Source organism: Meriones unguiculatus, chromosome 3 (assembly GCF_030254825.1).
Source record: "Meriones unguiculatus strain TT.TT164.6M chromosome 3, Bangor_MerUng_6.1, whole genome shotgun sequence".
Taxonomy (NCBI): Eukaryota; Metazoa; Chordata; class Mammalia; order Rodentia; family Muridae; genus Meriones; species Meriones unguiculatus.
In genome coordinates, this window is record NC_083351.1 from 26,115,087 (window position 1) to 26,135,874 (window position 20,788).

Sequence of the window (20,788 nt, forward strand, 5' to 3'; positions counted from 1 at the left end):
GAGTGGTAAGGGAGTCCTTGGGTGATGCACTCAGGGACCACCCAGATCTGCTGTTGTGTCCAAAGAACCAGGGTTACAGGGCAGGGTGGGGGAGGCCCTGCCACTGACTCCACCAGCTGGAGCAAGGGACTGACCTTCCCAGGCCTCAGTTTCCTCACCTGTGAAATGGGGATATTAATGACGGCTAGCTTACAGGCTTGTCATGACGACTCAGACGATGCATGCTGGGTGTGTGACCCGCCTCCTGCCACACAGGAAGTGCTCATTAAGCATCCTCAATGAGTGTGACTCCCGTGGGCGGGCTCACAGGGCTGACCCCATCCTCCACGTCAAACTACCCATCAGCCCTAGGCAAGCCCAGGCAGGATGATCCCTCCCTCCATCCTCCTCCCGGCTCCAACCTCAAAAAGGAACATGAGTATTAAATATTTTAAAATGAAAGACGATCTCCGAACAAAAACTATCAGCCAGGGAGAATGGAAAAAAATGACAGCTTTAATAACCCTACCTTTGAACAGTTCCTCTGATTTGTACCTAATGGACGGTGCCGCTTGAAGTGTAATTTGTTTGTTTTAAAAACTACTTCAGTACAGGACAGCTGTGAAGCTGTGGAAGAAAAATGTCACCCCGGGGACCCTGCCCACCAGCTCCACCCCACTCTGCCCTGACCATCCTTCACAAGTTCCCGCTTGGGGCAGGGAACAGGATGCGCTGGCACTCGTGGTTGGAAGCCTCCCTCCCACAGGCATTCAAGGCAGCTGTCCCGAGTTCGTTCCTCCCAGCCTCCTCAGGGGCTTCTATCAGCATGAGGAGATGGCAAAGCCTTACTTATACTTTACAGTGGAACAATATTTTAAGAGTCCGGGGTACGTGGGAATGTAGCCAGCCAGCCAGGGAACGTACACTCAGCATTCATATTGAGCACCTGAGCAGAAGATGTGGAAAGGCCCAAAGTTCGAGGTCACCACTGGTTACAAAGCAAGTTCCGGGCCAACTTGGCCTGCATGAGACCCTGTCTCAAACAACGTGAAACTAAACACACAGACAGGCAAATACTCCGATGTACTCTCAGGTGAAAAGGCTATTTATGGGCATCTATTTGTCTTTATGGGATAGGAAGCTAAAAATACCGGACAGTCTAGTTCATTATCAGTTGCTTGGCAATGCTGAGTGACTTGCCCAAGGTCCCACGGAGGAAGGCAGGCTGGGGCAGGGCTTTCAGTGCTTGTCCCTGATCCCAAAACCTGACACTAGACTATGGTGACTCAAGCTCCTGCAGAAACGGGAAAGTGAGGTGGTCCTCTAAGGAAGGCAACTCTAATGCTCAGCCACCTAGCTGCTTTGTAGGGCCTAGTCTCTGTACAACACAATGGAGCTTGGGGGCCCTGAGATTCAGGGCTCCTCTGGAAGGGGAAGTGGTAAACTCTCCCACTTGCTTCCTGAGCCAGAACTGAAGTCATCTGTCCTACGGACTGTCCTACAGGGGTGAGAACTGAGGTGATCTGACAGGCAGCAGCAGCAGTAGTGCCAGCTGGCTGTGGCTGAGGTTAGGAGGGAGGGCCCGGCCCTGCTGGTTCAGTGACAGGAACCAATGAGGACTACAGATCCACACAGTAGGTGCCAGCTGGGCTCTGGGGAGGAGAGGGTCAACTCAGGCTCTCTGATGGGCTGGCCTGGAGCCCAAGCTTCCTAACAGCTCAGCTCAACTGGACTAGCCAGCCACAGAGGCTCTGGGCCTCTTTCTCAATCTAGCTTCCGGCAGGGCTACCCAGGCAGGCAGGCTCAAAGCCAAGGCTGTTTCTTGGTAACTTGCTTCAGCTGTAACTGCAAAGTTCTCACCACTGCCTGTCCCCTGGCCCACTGAGGCAACTGAAGGCAGGTAGCACTGAATTATGGGGCCTTGGCCTCCCACCTGGGAAAAGGACGACCCACTCTCCAGCTATTACAGAAGGATACCTTACCTAGAGGCAGCTAGAGGCAGTGAGGCCCCAGATCAAGCCTCATTCACTAGCTGGGCAGCCCTGGGCAAGTCAGCACCATTCTCTCAGGACCTCAGCTGCCTGCCTGACCCACACACAGTGATCCACATTCGAGCTTAACGGGAGAGGGTGGCAAGGACAGAATGTGATTCCTGAGACCAAAGCTCAAGCTACCAGGCATGCTGCAAGGGATCAAATTCCAAGTAGCTGCCCCAGTTGCTCTTTCCTCCTGCTTTTCCTGGTTACTCGAGCCAAGAGGCTGATGGGGAAACTGGTGTATATGCAAATTCCCACTGTTGGGAAATGATCCCTGATAGCTGGGCCTTCCCACCCACTCCTCCCACTTGCACCAACTGGTACTGACCCCTAGGTGCTTCAGCAAGTTCTGCCCCACAAGATTAACCCCTTGGTGTGTGTTTGTGGGGGGAGCCTGCTTAAAAGCCAAAATGACTGTTGTCTGCTTTTGCTTGTAACCTGAGACAGGAAATCTCTGTACTTCATGCTGGACTGAGCTAGCCCAAAATGGAATGAAGCATCCCTGCTCTGGATGTCCCTGTCTACTCGGTCCCCATCAGGGCTCTTCAGGACATGGGAAGACCTGGCAGAACCTGAAGATCCTGATACCTAAACTGAGATCAAAAGAGCCACTGTGCACAACCCATTTGGATCTAATGCCTCAATCCAGTGGTGTCTTTCAGGGGGTTAGTGTTAAGACTTCAGTGGGGACAAGGCCAGCACCCATCTCTGCAGCTCCATTTCCTACCTCACACCAATGTCCTCTATCCACCTTCCCCAGGAACAGCCTACACAGGCTAACACCTGTCTCGAGGAGGTATTGGGTAAAGAAGTGAGCAGACAGAACTTGGGGGGAGGATCATCTGTGAAGCCCTGCCAAAAGGAAGTTGGCTCAAGGACCCCAGAACCTTTGTCCCAGGTTTCTTCATCTCCTGGCTCATCTTCCATCATTGGCCCATAGCAGACTGGGTGGCAAGAACCTGTCCTAGGGACCTCCTACTTCATGGGAAGGGTGTGGGAGATTTCAAGACAGGAAGTAGGACCCTGTAATTAAGGAAGCCAAGCTATCCGAGGCCTGGCATGTAAACCTTCCAGTCAGTTCCTGGAGGGGAAAGAGGCCTAGTGCCTCCTGAAGCTGCTCGCAAGACAGCGGCTGCTGTTCCTGAACCTGATTACCAATTTAAGAAACAGCAAGGGGACTCCTGTGGGCGGAACAGCTTAGCCACCCCAGCCCACAACATGAAAGGCGTGTAGCATCCTGCTGCCGTCTTCTGGCAGCTCCTGGTACTACTGCTACTGCCTGGAGCCAGTGGCTCGCTCCCTTGGAGCTATGGCCCCGAACTGCGGGTGTCTTTCAGGGGGCCGAGGGTGGGAGGGACTACGTGAACTTTGAAATGATGGGCTGTGGAGACGGGCTCTGTCTGGGAGAATATGCCAACAGCACCGACCCGGACAGGAAACTCCTTTTGGCTTTTGTTTTGGACAGGGTCTCAGTATGGAGTGCAGGACTGTCCTCTCACCTCAGCTCCCAAGGACATCTCCAGAAAGTTCGGGACTGTCCAGGCAATGAATTATCCAAGAAAACATTTTGGGGTGGGAGGTACAACTGAGTGGTTGAGCACCTGCTCAACAATTCCCTGGTTCAACCCTTAGCAATAAGTGTTGCACATACACACGCACAAGCTGGAAAAATAATCAAGAGGAAAATACAATTACATATACTTAATAAAATCACTGTGAGCTGCCGTTCAGGAAGAACTGAGTGCTAGGCCAGGCACGGCAGTGCACACCTTTAATCCCAGCACTCTCTGAGTATGAGGCTAGCCTGGTCTACAAAGTGATTTCCAGGACAGCCTGAACTGCACAGAGAGATCCTGTTTTGAAAAAGAAAACAACAACAACAACAACAACAACAACAACAACTGAAAAACAGAACAAAAGAATTGAGTTCTGTCATTTTGGCAGGATGTGTGGAAATATGCAGTGTCCTATGACTGGTGTCAACCCTGGAGGAGACCTGGTGCTCCAGGTTACCTTAGAAACAGACATACACCTCTTGACTGTGCGATCCCACTGATTTATCCAGAGCCCTCCCTTATCTGCAGAATGATGGAAGGCCTTTACTCCAACAGCAAAAGCTGGGAAACGTCACCACCACCAGGAGAGCACAAGCTGAAGGAACCAGCTCACAGCGGTGCAGTATTAAATTCAATAAAAATGAAGCAGCTATATATTTGAAATTTGTTGTTTTGTTTTCCAGGTAGCCCTAGATAGAAATGCTCCTCTTACCCCAGCTTCCTGCTTGCTGCTCCGGATTACAGGGGTGCACCACCCAGCCTGGCTGTGTGTGTTTTTACATTTGTGTGTGTGCGTGCACACGTGTGCACAAGTGGACAGCTTGAGGGGGTCCATTCTCTGCTTTCACGGTGTGGGTCCTAAGGCTCAAACTCAAGTCATGAGGCTTGGCTGCAAATGCCTTCACCTGCTGAACAATCTTCCCCAATCAAGACTGGCTTTGGGTATTTTCTAATCTAAGAAACCACTTTAAAAAGGAAAGGCAGAGCAGAGCCAGCTCCCTAGCACCTCGGCAAACAGCATTTCTGGGGGTGGGAACGGAGCCGGAAGAATGCTGTCCAGGGGCCTACAGTGTATTATCCATGAATAATAAAAGTCCAGAGTACACACATCTCCAACACATGAACAGCAGTCACTTTCATAGAAGAAAACAATTTCACTATCAGCAACTTCTTGTGGTTCAACCTAATATTTATTTATAAATTATCCACATGTATTAATGAACTAGGATTTAGGTGTATTACACAACATATTCAAAGTGAAAAAGTACACAAGGCTGAGGTCCAAAGTGAAAACACATTGAAGATGTGCTCTTTCCCTCCCACGCTCCAAGCCATCCACGCCCACTCCCTTTCCCTTGGCTACATGAGCAAGAGCTGGCACCCATGCCAGCACACCTGCTTTCTTTCAGGCCCGTGGAACAACTGACTCCACAGAACAGTGCTTAAAATGAAACCTGTGCTTCAAATCCTGAGACTGACCCCAAAGATCCAGACCTGGGAACACATTATGAACACAGGGATAGACCAGTATGCCCTCCCCTACACTGCTGCCACTCCCCCTCTCCCCAACCCCCCCCCCCCACACACACACAGAGCCCTCCCAGGCACTCTTCCCAGCAGCCCTATGCCAGGAGGAAGCAGTGCACCCAGAGCACTGCCGTCCGCTTCCTGCTACCAGAACATCGAGTCGAAGCTTCTGAAAAGATCTGCAAGTGTGCAAATGCCTTAGTGATTTGGAATAAGGCTGAGGGTTGGTTGGAAGGTTCAAATAGTTGCCAAAACCAAAGCAGGGAGCGCTTCAAAGCCACACAGCGACTGGTAACAAGGATGGGTTCCTTCACGCACGGGTGGAGATAGGAGCATCTCTCTACCATTCCTGCACCCAGGGCCAAAAGGGTTCACGTTTCGAGGTGAACACCCCACTGCCTGCTTCCTACTCATAGTACAAAAGCTATTCCTGAAAGCAAACAGTACAGATTCACACATGGAGAAACGGTTTAACCTGTGCAACAGGCCTCCCTTTCCCGGTGCCACAAGGCTCCTGAGACCCAGGGCCTCTCTGAGGTCAGGACATTGGCTTTGAAAGGATTGCTCTTGGCCCACACTGGCCTTGTCCCAATTCCCAAGCTTCCTAAGGTCTCTCCTGCAGACCCCAACTCTGGGCTGGCCCTGCTTCCCACTTTCTCCTCATGTATCCCAAGAGTATTAGGAACACTGAGTTTAAACAGATGGCCCCTTCCTCAGTCTTTGGAACAGTGCACTTGACACTCCCATGAAGCTTTGCACTAGGCTGTACTCCAAGTAGGGGACAAACAGGCCAGGTCTTATCTTACAACTACCAGAGGTCAAGGGCAAGTTCTTCCTAGTGTGCTGCCCTCCGTGCCTTTCCTTTGTCCTTCCAGAGGACAAGCAGATCACCCCTCCTCCAACACTGGCCAGCTCGTTAGAGCCTAGACTGGCCTTGAAACCCTCTGCCTCCACTTCCCTAGTGTCAGGATGACAGGCCTGTCCCATTGCACCTGACTCAGGAGTTAGATTACTCCTTTAAACCAGTCCCTCCCACAACCGTATGGGGCCTTAGTTGCCCCTTCAGTTTAGGGACTGCTGGCTGGCTGGCTGGCTGGCTACAAAGAAAGGCTATCCTGTCCACGGAGATTAATGTTCTTTTGTGTAAGCACATTCGTTCTTTCCATCAATGACTTGTAAGCAAACTTGGTTGACAGAATTACCATCACAGCATGGTTCAGAGAGGCAGGAACCTATGGGAGTTAGTCTTCTTTTTCTTTCTTTCTTTCTTTCTTTCTTTCTTTCTTTCTTTCTTTCTTTCTTTTCTTTAAAGAGAGGTTTCTTATAGCCCAGGCTGACCTCAAACTCCGCATGCAGCCTGGGATGACCCTGACTTCTGATCCCTTCTGAGAGCTGGGATTAAAAAATGCACCACCATGCCCAGGTTTATATGGTGCTGAGGCTCAGCCATCACGCCATCAACTGACCTGCGTCACTAGTCGTCTTGGTGCCTTTTTCTAAGCTATCCCGAAATAGGGGAAGCAAGTACTCTCTTATAGCCTGAGTACCACTGGCCAGCTTATAGGAAAACTAGAAGACCCAAACCATGCTTAAACCTTACAGGGTGGGAGTGGGAGGTAGGGGGGGAATAAAGCAAATAGGGCACAAGCCACAGTCTTCTACTCACTCACAGGGACAGTCACATACACAGACATGCCATTACATGACACACCCTAGGGACTGGGGGGTACTCAGCGGTAGGTCACTTGCCTAGCATGGGTGAGGCTCTGGATCCAATTCTCTACACTGCAATAAATAAATAACACACCTTTTACTGAGCAGTACCACTATTCCTCTAGCACACAGCCAACTACGGAGGTCCAGATGTTTGAAAGTCTGCTTTAAAATACTTTCCTCAGAATTAAGGACAAAGCAAAAACTAACAAAATGCTTCTGGGGTTTTCCTTTTCAAGGAACAATCTACACATTATAAACTACTTCTTCAAGAACTGAAGTTCAGCTAAGGACAAGGCCAAAGATCGGGAAATCATCTAAAGAAAATAGGAGCCTACTTAATAACAAAAGGAAAGGCTTTTGCACATCCAACAGGGTCCTTCCAGACACCAGCCATCGATACTCAGCCCAGCAGCAGGACCAAGTCCCTTATAAAGACCCAAACATTAGAAAGGGCTAGGAAATAGTGAACAGACAGGTAAGGCCCGGAACCTCAGCCCTCAGCCTAACAGGCTGTATGGCCAGTCTCTAGCACAATGGCCCTGAGAAGGCTCCTAATCAGCAGCTTGGACTCTGTGGAAGAACCTCAAAACTGAGGCATACCCTAGAGTCTTGGGGTTTGGGTCCCCAGGTGACTGCAATATGCAGCCAAGGCCACTGCACTGAAGACAGCAGAGGAAATGAGCAGGGACCGAGCTCTGCAGGGAGATGCCTGGACACTGCTGGCTCCTGGGAGGCTCTCATTCTATTCAGTGGAAGCTAACTTTCAGTAATCCTGGGCTTTCCACTGGCTTGGTGATTTTTAGAGCAGTATCTAAGCAAGTGAATGTCAGCAAAAAAGAGAAAAGATGGAAAAAGAAAATCTCTGACAGGCATGATAGGAGTAAAATAAAGAGAAAAAAAATCTCAGGTTTAGAAGGAACACATGAGAAGAAGGAGCTAAGAAAATTTTATTTCTACAAAGTGTCTATTCTAGTAGGAAGATTCAAAATATGCTTTTCAGCTTTCTTTGTTCCTCTAACGTGAAACTCCATCATTAGACACTCTCTACCTTCCCCTTTCGGAAATCAAAAAGCCAAAGAGCCAAGTTGCCCATTTACTTCTAAAAGCCACTTTAGTTTCAGTTATGAATATTGACACCACATGAAACAGGTGATAGGATGTGTCATCAGGAAAATACAGGCATCACAAAATGTCCCAAAAGAAAATCAGATGGTAAAAACAACAATAAAAAAACAATACGACACAAAACAAAACAAAAGAATGGCAGATATTTACAGCCTCCATCTGCAATGGAACTGGGGCTCTACTTTCAGCGTTAACACAAGTATCAGAGATGTGCACCTCTCCGTGCGTGGTCACAGATGGAGCTGGTGCCAGCCAGTTTGGGGGGAGACATTCATTCTAAGAAGGGAGAAATGCACAGTTAGCCACCCGCAGGGACTGGAGCTGAGGCCAGGTCTTCCCGCCGTTCTGCTGGTAATGGTGACAACAGTGAATGGCCCAAAGTCTTATAGGAGGGACTCGTCACTACAGTTAGGACAGACTAGCCAGTTACAGGCACTGGGTCTGGGGGGAGCCAAGGCAGATGGCCACAGTCAGGCGAGGGGCATTGTCACTGTGAGGTCAGAGGGAAAGCAGGGCTCCACAGGCTTGGAAGCTTCTGCTAGCAAGTCTTCTAATAGTCCTAGAGAGAAACAAAAGTCACAACTTACTCGTTGCTTGATTTGATCAAATACATACATATATACATACATACATAAACACGCATACACACATCATACATACATAAATCTTAGGAGAGAATATACTCAAAGAACATTATACAGTTGGGTAGAATCTTGATTTAAACCTATAGAGCAAAAATTAAAAAAAAAAAAAAATTCCGGGGCTGGAGAGATGGCTCAGTGGTTAAGAACTCTGACTGTACTTCTAGAGGTCCTCAGTTCAATTCCCAGCAACCACATGGTGGCTCTCAACCATCTATACCTTCTACTGCCATCTTCTGGCATGCAGGTATACACACAGAACATTTAAAATAAACAAATAAAATCTTTTAAAAAAATTCCATAAACAACTGTTCCAAGGAATTTCTGTGTAGCTAAAGGCACTGTTTCAGGTATGTGTTTCACATGTACAGTGTCCCAACTCTGAGGACACAAGGGCCATCAATGCAAATGTCAATTCTGCTCATTAGCTCACCAGCAAAAAGAGAAACAACATTAATAATTTAGTATGAACTAAGAGAAGAACAGTTTTCTCCAATGAAAATGTGTGACTCATTCTCTAATTGTTTTGTTGTTTTGATACAAGCTCTCATCATTCAGCCCTGGCTGACCTGGAACCCCCCTGTAGAGCAGGCTGGCCTCAGCTACCAGAGATAGCCTGCTTCCATCTTCTGAATGCTGGGATTAAAGGCCACTATGTCTGTTCTAAAACAGTTTAGTAAGAGCACCCAGAAGTTAACTATCCAGACCGACCCTCAGGCTCTGGGAACCAGAGTGACTCTAGATTAGGAGCATTCAGATTCTGAAGACCAATCATCTACAAGCTTGCCAGCCCCTGGTGGGGGGTCGATGTACGTCATCAGCAAGGCCCTTGCTCAGCATGGGTGAGGCCTGTGTTTGAACCCACCGAAACAAAACTTTTAAAACAAAAACACTGCCAGTCTCCCTGAGTTGTCTGGCTGATACTTACAGCTCGGGGTTTTTTGTTTAACTTCAGATCAATCCTGTGGTAAGAAAAAAAAAAAAAATAGAGGATATTTGCACTTTAACTTACAGAAACAGGGCAGCAAGCAGCTACTGCATAGGCACAGCTATAACAAAGGCTACTCAGTTAAAACCACATTCTTCATTAGACTATGTCATAATTTAGTCGTGTTCTCAGATATTAAGCAAGTATTAAGAAATATGAGCACATACTTTTGCCATAAGGCAAACTGAGGTGACTCAAAAGGGAAATATATAGCAGTTACAAAAGCCATAGTTTTTAAATAAAAATTTTAAATAAAGAATTAGAGAAACCAGATAAAGAGTGCATGCTCAGGTCAATGTGCTGTTAGCTCTGTAACTACGTCACTGACAGGCTCTGAGGCAGCCAGTGACCAAGAGCAAAGAGACTAGGAGTTTGTGTTTCTGGATATGAAACACAAAAGAAATTACAAGAATTTCAATGTTTAAATCTTTTCAAAGCAAAATATCAAAATCTTAAACTACTAATCTCCTTAGAAAGCAAAGCCAGAAAATCAATTTAAATATGAATTAAAAGTACAGGTTATCTATTTAAAAAGAAATTAAAATGCATAAAAGTGAAGTTTACTTAATTTTGCTTAAGTTATTAAATAAAATGTTACCTCCATCACGTTTTTCTGTTTTTAAAAAAAACTTCCCAGCCTAACCTAATATACATACCTACAATTAAACAGATAAACTATGGGTTAGAAAGATCTCAAAACGGCATACCGGTGTCTACACACCAAACAACACAGCACAAACACTAATTCAAATCAAACTTACTCAAAGTCATAATCAAACATGCCAGACGGGCTGAGGGGCAGCATTGGAGGAAGAAAGCAATAGAAATTAATATACTAATTGAATAAATTAGTCGATTAGCCATCCTAGCAAGATTTGTAGAAACAAAGTCAGCTTTAAGAATCTTAAGCCATGAGGTTTCAAACACCAGAGCACCAAAGACTGTGGTCAGGGGATTCCCTTCCCCAGCGTACTCCAGAGTGGGGGGAGACCACGGAGGGAAGACTGCATTAGAGCACTAGGGACAGCCACAGCCCTGGTGTTAGCTGCCAGACTCGGGGTTAGCACTCCTGAGATATCTGTGCTGAAAACAGAATTAGTGCATTAGAAGAGAGAGGGAGGGAGGGAAGGAAGGAGAGAGAGAGAGGGAGGCCAGGAAGGAGGGAGAGAGAGAGGAAGGGAGGGAAGGAGAGAGAGAGAGGGAGGCAAGGAAGGAGGCAGGCAGGGAGGGAAGAAGGAGAAAGGGAGGAAGAGAAGAAGGGAGGAAGAAGGAGAGGGAGAGAGGGAGGGAGACAGGGAGGGAGGGAGGGGTTTAGTCATACAGCAGAAGGTGCTAGAAGTCAGCATAACATATTGTCATTAAAACAAAAGGTGACAAAACACTTTGTACTTTGAAAACAGCAAAACAAGTAACTTTTTGTTCAAGTTCATGTTCTAAACATGTCCGGTGCCACCAGCTCCTGCTGCAGAGCTCCTCCCGGAAGCCATGCGCTGGCTGCAGGGACCTCTGTGACAGCCCTGCTCTTTCATGAGCTGTGCCTCCTGCGCTCTGAGGGCGGTTCACTGTTCATTTTCCTTTTCTGTTTTTACTGGAGGGTGGGGAGGGGTCCTGCAATAGAGCCCACACTGGCCTCACACTTGGTATCCTCCTGCCTCAGCCTCTACATCACATGACTGCAGGCAAGTGGCACCCTGCCTAATACGAGAGCTCACTGTTTACATCAGTGCAGCAACTACGTAAAACAAAGGCCACTGGGCCCTGCTGGTACACAACAGAGAAGGCCATTCTGAGCTGTCGTCGCTGACAGGCCATGGTCTGCACCGATCTCCGAAGCAAGCGTCAGCCGGGACTAGAACGCCAGCTCCTCCCTGCCTTTGGCACCTTTCAGACTGTAGACAGGCATACGGCAGTACTGGAATGGCTGTTCTGCTAGACCATGTTCGTGAGGGTCAGATGAAAGCCGAGCTTCAGCACCGCTTATGCAACCATTTCATTTAGGACCTTCCTGGGCACACACACCAGTGGACAAGCAGGACTTTTACAATGTTTTCCTTTCAAGCTGATTCTGCCTTCGCAAATTAAAGTAGATAGTATCAGCTGGGGGTGTAGCTCAATGGTAGGTGCATGCTGGCTTAAATACATATGTAAGTAAAAGTGTATCTATTTAGCCAAACTTGGGTTTGGTGGCAGGCATGGTAATCCCTGCTAATCCCAGCATCCGGGAGGCCAAGGCAGAAGAAATTAGTTTGCGGGCAGCCACAGTTTCATAATAAAACCCTGTCTTAAAAACAAACAATGACTTATAAAAACAAATCTTGGATGCAGTGCAATAGTAAAAATCTCTAAGAGTAGCCAATATTTACTTTTTCTTTTTAAAGACAGTGGGACTTAACTATCGTTCTGACACGTAAAATATAAAGAATTCAGAAAACCAATCATTTTGATGTGACTGGCATGCACGAAGCTTTGTGTTCCGTCCCCAGACTAGGGAGAGGGATCATTTGATGACGGTTTTCATATTCCAGAAGAGGGTAAATTCAAGTCCTTCCTGCTGCCTCTCCTCTGCAGCGTCTGGCACGTGGCAAGTCCTCAGCCACCGGCCTGACTACATGGGCCACCACACAGCAGAGAAGAAAGCACTGCTCTGGGTGCCACCTCACCAGCGTGTCCAGGTAATGTGCTCCCCCTCTGCCCTTGAGTGTGCAAAGGAAGCAGGACTCCAACAACCTTAGCCCACTGACGTGCCACTCAGGGCCGTCCTGACCCCAGCTTCCTAAGAAAGCAATTCGGTACCACTGGCCTCTCTGGGAGGAGATCAGACAGATACAAAGTCAGAATATAAAAACTCTCGGTCCACCTTCTGAGCAGGACTTGCACCCTAGCAGAGCAACGTCCAACAATGATCTTTCTAAATGCTAGTGTGTTTCTAGAAGGAATTCAATCCCGGGGCCCGGAAAGGGAGGAATGAGGAAGAAGTGTTATTCCCATGGAAATGCTCTAGACACCTGCAAGGACAAGGTTAAACTGAATGCTTCTCTAGCTCCCTTCTAGCAGTCAACAACTGGTCACATCACTAGTGCGAAGGAAGCATCACACGAAACCAGCAGGCTCTAGAGAGAACATTGGTCAGGGATGCAGAGTCCCAGGGACTTTCAAGATGCTCTCCCTGCTCTAGAATCTCTGAAATAGGAAAAGAATCACCCAATTGACAATAAAACAAAAGTACTAAAAGCAACACCAAAGAAAACACTAAATTAGCTTTCCTGTGTGTGTGTTATATAATATGTGTAAACACGATACTGTGTAAACACAATGCTGGGTGTCTCTCCACATGGTTTTTTAAAAAGTGTCCCATCACCTCTTTTAGACTGGCTGGCCAGCAAGGCCCCAGGATCTCATATAGGCACATACAACTCACTGAGGGCTTGGATATGGGTCCTGGGATTAGAACTCAGATCCTCAAGCCTGCAGAGCAAGCGCTTTACAAACTGAGCCATCTCCCAGTCTACAAAATACTCTTTAAAAGAGTATGGGTCTGCTGTCTGAGACAGACTAGCTCTAAGCCTATCAAAATGCTCCCATAACCTACAGCCTTACCACGGTGGGAAGGAGCAACTCTTTGCTGTTTTTCACTATAGTCTGAGATTAGAACAGTGGTTTTTTGTTTGTAGAAAAAACATAAAGCGGCAATCCGTTATCAGTATTTATTGGGAGGAAATACTGTTTCTGCAATTAAAAGAAAATAAAAAAAACAAGGAAAGTTTAAAAGGATTCAAGAATCTGCTGATGCCAAAGGGGTTCAAACCAGTTAAATTTAATTCTATAACACCCACAGTGCCAGGTCTATGAAGGTCACAGTGCAACAGCTTAGGTGCAGGAAAGGATACCCCACAGATATCTAAAGCAACATAATTCATTAGCCAACCAGAAGACAGGGAGCCCCACACACCCCTTTCGCCCCCACAGTGTTCAGGTTTCCAAAACCAGGATGAGGGAGAGCCCCTTACTCCAGATCCTTCCTTACCCTCTGAGTTTCGGCCCAGCATTAGCATACAAACCCAAGCAGAGTGACCACTAAAGTCCCCTGAGACACCTGACCTCTCTGTCCACTGGCTGTCATTCCCATCTCACTCCCCACTGCAAAAGTAACAGTGCTCAGAAGGTTCCTACGAAGGAATGCTCGCATTTAGGAGCTTTTAGAGTTCCCCCGAATCTGAAGGCAGCGTACTCAGAGAACTACAAAATAGAAAAGTCACAACAATCATAACCAAACCTATGGTTAAAAAGGCATGTCAACTCAGCTCTCAGAGGAGCAGACAGGGCCCAGGATTGAGAGAACTCTCTATCCCAGATCAGTTTCCCAATAACCAGAGTCATTTTTCAAGGACTTAATTCCTTTTCCTCTTAGCAAAGGACACAAAGCTTACAATGTTAGGTGGCTTCCGAGAGTCACATTCTATCCTAGTGACTCCCGCTGATCCCTCAGGGCCTCTCCACTGCCACCCACTCCTCCCTCAGACAATGCCAGCCCACTTGACTTGCACCAAAAGAATTTCTGCCACCCAAAATGTGAGGACTCTGCCACTGTGCCAGGCAGTTTTATTCCAACCAAGTCCCTCCCAGTAGTTGTGAGAACTATGGGACTGGGTGGGACCCTGCCACTAACCTGTGCCGGTTTTTATTCTTCCGTTTTTTGTGGCTGCTGTGGTGGCTCCCTGAGGAGGTAGAAGAGGCAGCCTTCTGAGGCTTCACTCCCTGAACGGCCCCGTCCAGGTCCTCGGGGTCCTCCTGAGCAGGCTCGTTCTCCTGATTGTGGAAGTCTGGAGAAGTATCGCTTTCTGTCCCACTTCCTGGTTCCCCTAGAGGAAAGAAAACAGGTCTCAAGAGCCTGATTAGTATTCTGTCGTCCTGTCATCAGCAAAGGTCTTCTTTGGAGCCCACAGGCCATGTAACAGAGGATACAGGCTGACAGGGAACATACATTGAAAGCATCAAAGCTGGGAATTCCTGGAAACCATGTAACCTGCAGCTGTGCAGCCCCAAACCACAGTGCTAGGGACAACCCTGACCACAACATGGTGCTGCCCCTTGACGTGAGGGCTATTTTAACATGGAGTGCACTAAAGAGAGGAAGAATTTCACCCACAGGATGAGGGACGGTGACACTGGCAGAACTAATAAGCCATCAAGGAACCCTGTCCTTTCAAGAGCGGTGGGGGGTGGGGAGAGCTAAAGATGACGCCAAGGTTAAGAGCGTATACGGCTCTAGCAGAGAGCCCGAGTCTAATACGCAGAACCCAGGTCATAAGGCTCCCCAACTGGAACTTCAGCTCCAGGAGATCTAAGACCTCCGGCCTCCTTGGATACCTGCATTCACACGCACACACACCCTCGCAGACATATATATATACTGAGTAGAAATAATAAATGAAAAACAAAGAAAAGGGACCCACCGGAGAGGAGTCTCTAGTCCAATCCCTGAATTACTGAGGTTTTGGATATGCTGGGTATTTGGGGAGGGGGAGGAGGGCAGGAGGTTGAGGTCATCTCATGGAGCTCAGACCTTGAACTTCCTAGGTCACAAAGGATAGCCCTGAACTTTTATCAAAAAAGGTTATTTATTTCATTTTTAAGTTAAATGTATGTGTGTTCGGGCAGGGTTATGGGTGATGCAATACAGGTGCCTGTGGAAGAGAGAAGACATCAAACCTGGCGCTGCTACCCAGGAGCTGAGAACTGACCCAGGGTCCTCTGTGGAAGCAATAAATGCTCTTAGCAGCTCATCTGTCCAGCTTCCCCCTCCCGTATCTTTTTTAAATTACATTTTACTTATTTGTGGGAGGGTGCCACAGCAGGGGGTCCTGCACACCTGGTTTCTCGCTGGTGGAGCTGCCTGGGAGGGTGTATAACCTGCAGACGGAAGCATATGCCACTAGGGGTGGGCTTAGGGGGTGTAGAGCCTCACTCTGCTTCCTGTTCATTCTCTCAGCTTCAACGGGACAAAATAAAATCGGCCAGCTTCCTACACAGAGAGCCCATTCTCAAAACATAAAGGAAGCCAAGACAACCTCTCTTCTACAAGTCACTTTTGATCATGGTATTTCTTTAGAGCACCAAAAAGTAACTTACATCCGCAGTGAGGATGAGGTGCTCAGAACAACTCAGGGAATCAGCGCTCCCCTTCTACTGCTCAAGAACCAAGCTCAGGTTTGACCGTACTAAAACTTCTGATCTTCCCGCCCTCACCTCCTGAATGTTGAGATTACAGGCATGAGCCGCCATGATTTTCCCCCAACCCCGTCTTTGGCAATCCTGAGTATCTAGCCAGTAAGCTAGATCAACCAGCCCAAGGATGCTTGAACAAAGTAGTAACCACTGACATAAATCATCAATTTTAAAACAGCACCTCAAGGGCCAGGTGGGGTGGCACATGCCTGCAATGCTGGCACTTGTTATGGTGAGACAGGAAATCTAAAGGTCAAGGCCAGCCTAGGCTCTATAAAGAGATCCTGTGTCCAAAAATTAACAAATAATAGTAACAACAACTTAACCATATTTAAACAACAGAACCAAGTTCAAGAGCATCTCATAAATACTGTCTACAACAGAACCAAGTTCAAGAGCATCTCATAATTACTGTCTTAGGGCAGGGTGGCTACAGAGTAAAGCACTCATGTAGCATGAACACAGCCTTGGGTTCAATCCTTGCACCAAACAGGAAGGAAGGAGGAAGGAAGAAGAGGGAGAAGGCAGTACATCAGAGACAGGAAGCTGTCCCAAGTCCATGACCAGTCTAGGCTATAGTGAGCTCCGTGGTGGCCCATCCTCCACCTCTACCTCCCCAGTGCTGGTGTCACAACTGTGCAATACCATGTCCAACTTCTGGAAACTGTAGATAAGGACGGGGAAAGACATGCATTCTACTCAACTACCAGTGGGCCCAAATATGTAAGTATTTGCCTCTAAAAAAGGTCAGAGGGTCTGTGTCAGCAGAAGGGTCAGGGGTCAGTGTTTTCCTTTCTGTCTTTATATTATGATTTTTTTTAGGAAGAAGCATGAGGCCACCAGAAGCAGAGAAACATAGGCTCAAAAAGACAGAAGTAGGGAAGTTGAAAGAGGAGTACTGGCACCCGGTTCAAGGGCAGCCTGGTCTACATATCAAGTTCTAGGTCAGCCAGAGATACAAAGAAATACCCTGTCTGAAAACAAAAAGCAGGAAGTGGGCTGAGTAGAATGCTCAGTAGTAAAGCACTTGACATATAAATGCAAGGACCTAAGTTTGCATTCCCAGAACCTACATAAAGCTGAACCCCAACTCCTATAAGGAGAGAGGAGACTGAGACAGAAGAATCCCTGGAGGCCCCTAAGCCAGCCCGCCTGACATACATAATGTAATGGAGAACAAGGAGAGACCCTGCCTCATGTGAAGTAAGGGTAAGGGCAAACATCTGAGCTTGTCCTCTAACCTCCACACACGTACCATGATGTATACACACACAAACACACAGAGAGAGATTAAAATATAAAACAAAACAGAAATGTGTAGCTTATACAGGCATGTACCTGTAATCCCAGGGCAGGGATGGCTGAGGAAGGAAGATGAGGAGTTCCAGGCTAGCCTGAACCACATCTCAAAAATACATTCAAATAACAACAGCAACAACAACAAAGCCTTGAAAGCAGAAGAGCCCAGCAAGGCGACTGTGCAGTTAAAGTATTTCCTGTGCAGTCCTGAGGGTGTGTGATCAATCCCTGAAGCCCCTGCGAGAGGGAGATAATCAACTCTCAAGAGTTGTTCAGGCGCTGGACAGATGGCTAAGAGGTTAAGAGCACTGGCTGTTCTTCCAGAGATCATGAGTTCAATTCCCAGCAAACACATGATGGCTCCCAACCATCTAGAATGAGATCTGGTGCTCTCTTCTGGCATTGTATATAGAATAAACAAATAAAAAAAAAAAAGAATTGTTCACATGCACACCATGGAACACATATAACCACACTCCCAACACACTTCTCCACTACCCCGGAAAAGCAAAGAAACAGCCCGATCTCAGTGATGATGGAACCAATTTGGACACGATACAGAAAAGCGCCAGGAGAGGGCGCTCCACAGCCATGGAGCTGCACAAGAATAGAAAAACCATTTTATGCAATTTCACATAAAATGTACACAAGAGCCTGGGAGTTGGCATACACCTGGAGTCACAGCACTCAGGAGGCTGGGGAAGGGAGATGGCGAATTCAAGGCATGCCTGGACTACACGCAAGTGAGCCAGTGAAAAAAGACTGAAAGAATTTTAGAAGGTCTCCTCACAAAGCTACAGTAATCAGCATTGCGCTGCTCATAGTGTAAGGATAAACAGAGATCGGAGAATAGAGTTCAGTCCAGCATGAAGCCTGATGTTAAGGTCAGCTGACCTCTGACAAAGCTTACGAGACAATTCAATGCAGAGAGGAGTTCTGTTTTTCAAGACCAGCCTAATCAACACAGCAAGACCTCAGCTCAGAAAGGTGCATCAGGCTAGAGAACACTGGCTGCTCTTGCAGAGGACCTGGGTTTGGTTCCCAGCACCCACATGGCAGCTCACAACTGTCTGTAACTCTAGTTTCGGAGGACCTGATGTCTAGGACTGTATGCATGTGGTGCACACCCATGTGGAAAAAAAAAAACACCTGCACATATGGAATACAAATACATTCTAAGTCTTTTTTCAAAGAAGATAAAACGAGGCCAGATGTGGTGGCGCATATCTTTAATCCCAGCACTCAGGAAACAGAGGCAAGTGGTGCTCTGAAAGTTTGGGGCCAACCTGGTGGACATACTGAGTTCCAGAACAGCCAGGGTTATGTTATATAGTAAGACCCTGTTTCATGGGGAAAAAAAAAAAAAAAAGGATGAATGAATGAATAAAAAAAAAAACATGTACTTACCTAAAAAGAAACCAAGGGGAAAATTATAATAACATCAGAGAAAATTAAATAGAATACTTAAAAACAAACCTATCCCAAGATATGAAAGATGTCTGCAATTGCAACTTTAAGCCAAACTGCCAATAGTGGTGGCTTACACCTTTAATCCCAGCAAGCAGCTCTCCGAGTCAGTGCTAGCCAGGTCTATGTAGAGTTCCAGGTCAACCAGGGACACACAGTGAAACCCCCATCTCAAAATAAAGTAAAGAAAAGTGAACAGACAAGAAATCTATAAAACATCGGAGGAAGAAACAAATGGACATGAAGAATTCATAGTGACTAACATCAGACTGTTAACAAAAGCAATCTGCACTTTCAATGCAATCCCCATCAAATCCTGAACATTCTCCAGGCAGTGGTGGTACTTGGGAGACAGAGGCAGGCAGGTCTCTGGGTTCAAGACCACCCTTGTCTACAGAGCCAGTTCCAGGACAGCCACACCTACACAGAAAAGCCCTGTTGCAAAAGATTAAAACAAAACAAAACAGAAAACCTAGGTATTCTTCACAGAATTATTTTAAAAAAATTAAATTCGTATGGAAGTACTCAAGGCCCCAAAAAGCTACAGCAATCTTTAGGAGAAAAAAAAAACAATGCTTGGAGGTACCTGTTCTCAAATTATATTATAAAGCTAAAATAAAATTTTAAAAAAAAACAGCATGGTACAGGCAGAGAAAGGTATGCAGATCCATACACTAGAACAGAGGACCCAGACAGAAGCCCACACAATCAACCAGCTACTCTGACAAAAACACACACTGGAGAACAAACGGCTTCCGGAACACAGGGTGCTGAGAGACTGGGATTCCCACGTGCAGGAGAATGCAGCGGGATCTGTATCTCTCACACCACAGACTTGAAGCTTTGACACTGTTGAGGGAGAACCCCTGAAGATACAGGCTCAGCGGCTCCCTTGGGCAGAAAACCACTCGGCATTTAAAAGGCAGTTCTGTTCTCACAGAGGACAGAGTTCAGCTCCTAGCACCTATGTCAGGGCTCCACACCACCTGTAACTCCAGCTCTGGAGAAGCCAATACCCTCTTCTGGCCTCCAGGGGGCAATAGACTCAAGCAGACAGCCATCCCCCACCCCCCAAAATACACACAATTTAAAACTAGATAGATAGATAGATAGACAGACAGACAGACAGACAGACATGTATACATACCTACAAACATACATACAGGCAAAGGCAAGACCTTTCTACACAGGACTCCAACAACACAGGAAATAATCCCAAAACCTAACAAACGGGATTCCAGAGAATCAAAAAGCTGCACAGCAAAGGAAACACCAGAGTGAAGGACGGGGAAATATTTGCCATATGAAATTAATATTCTGGATGTTTTGGCTTTCAACAGGGGCTGAAGGAAATGACTCAGTGGTCAAGAGCACTTGCTGTGCAATCCTGAGGACCAGGGCTCAGATTTCAGAACTGTGCAACAGGTCAGACCTCCTGCACAGCCCTGCAATCCCACCTCTGCACGTGCAGAGAAATCACTGGGGTTTGCTGGTTTATAGCCAAGCAGGGAAAAATATAAACCTGGGGTTCAGGGAGAGACCCTGCCTCAAAGAAATGGGCAGAGTGCTAGGGGTACTCCTAATGCCCTCCTCTAGTTTTCATATGTGCACACAACTACACACACACACACACATTCTCACACTCATATCACTCACATGTGCATAAAGATTTTCAAACTGCAAAAATCACACATCAAAAAACCCAAATCATCTGATAAAAAATGGGCTAATAAACTGAAGGCAGTAGTCAAAGGAAGAAATGGATTATCAGGGAATAGGGGAGCACATCTTCGATCCCAGAACTCAGGAGACAGATGCAGGCAGATCTCTGTGACTTCAAAGCCTGCTTGATCTACATAGTGAGTTCCAAGACAGCCAGGTTACACAGAAAAACCCTGTCTCAAAAAAAAAAAAAGAAAAGAAAGAGAAAGAACGAAAGAAAGAACGAAAGAAAGAAAGAAAAGGAAGGAAGGAAGGAAGGAAGGAAGGAAGGAAGGAAGGAAGGAAGGAAGGAAGAGGGAGACAGAAAGGAAAAGAAATACAAATGGCCTGGCCAATATGTTCTTGAAACAAGCAGTCAGCTTCCTTGCTATCAGGAAATATAAAACTGCTTTGAGATTCCACCTCACTACAAGACAAATGGTTAATCCCAAGAAAACAAAAGATATTCATCCTTCAATCCCAGCACAAGACTTTAATACCAGAGGCAAAAGCAGATGGATCTCTCTG

The 20,788-nt window shown here is 46.9% G+C and overlaps 1 protein-coding gene across 5 annotated transcripts in view; it reads right to left on the reverse strand.

Moving 5' to 3' along the window:
- Window positions 1-4,739: 4,739 nt before the first annotated feature.
- Meaf6 (MYST/Esa1 associated factor 6) overlaps window positions 4,740-20,788 on the reverse strand; it is a 29,252-nt gene continuing 13,203 nt past the window's right edge. Inside the window, exons 5-9 of one of the 5 annotated variants that reach the window (XR_009590610.1) lie at window positions 14,235-14,427; window positions 10,330-10,359; window positions 10,167-10,224; window positions 9,509-9,542; window positions 4,740-8,498 (exon numbers count right to left, since the gene is read on the reverse strand). Coding sequence is in view for 3 of the 5 variants with exons in the window: in XM_021627029.2 (XP_021482704.1) it covers window positions 8,490-8,498; window positions 9,509-9,542; window positions 10,330-10,359; window positions 14,235-14,427 (266 nt within the window). In the remaining 2 variants the exon portion in view is untranslated. The remainder of the gene's footprint in view (window positions 8,499-9,508; window positions 9,543-10,166; window positions 10,225-10,329; window positions 10,360-14,234; window positions 14,428-20,788) is intronic. The other 4 variants (XR_002475931.2, XM_021627029.2, XM_021627045.2 and 1 more) reach the window with 4 other exon arrangements.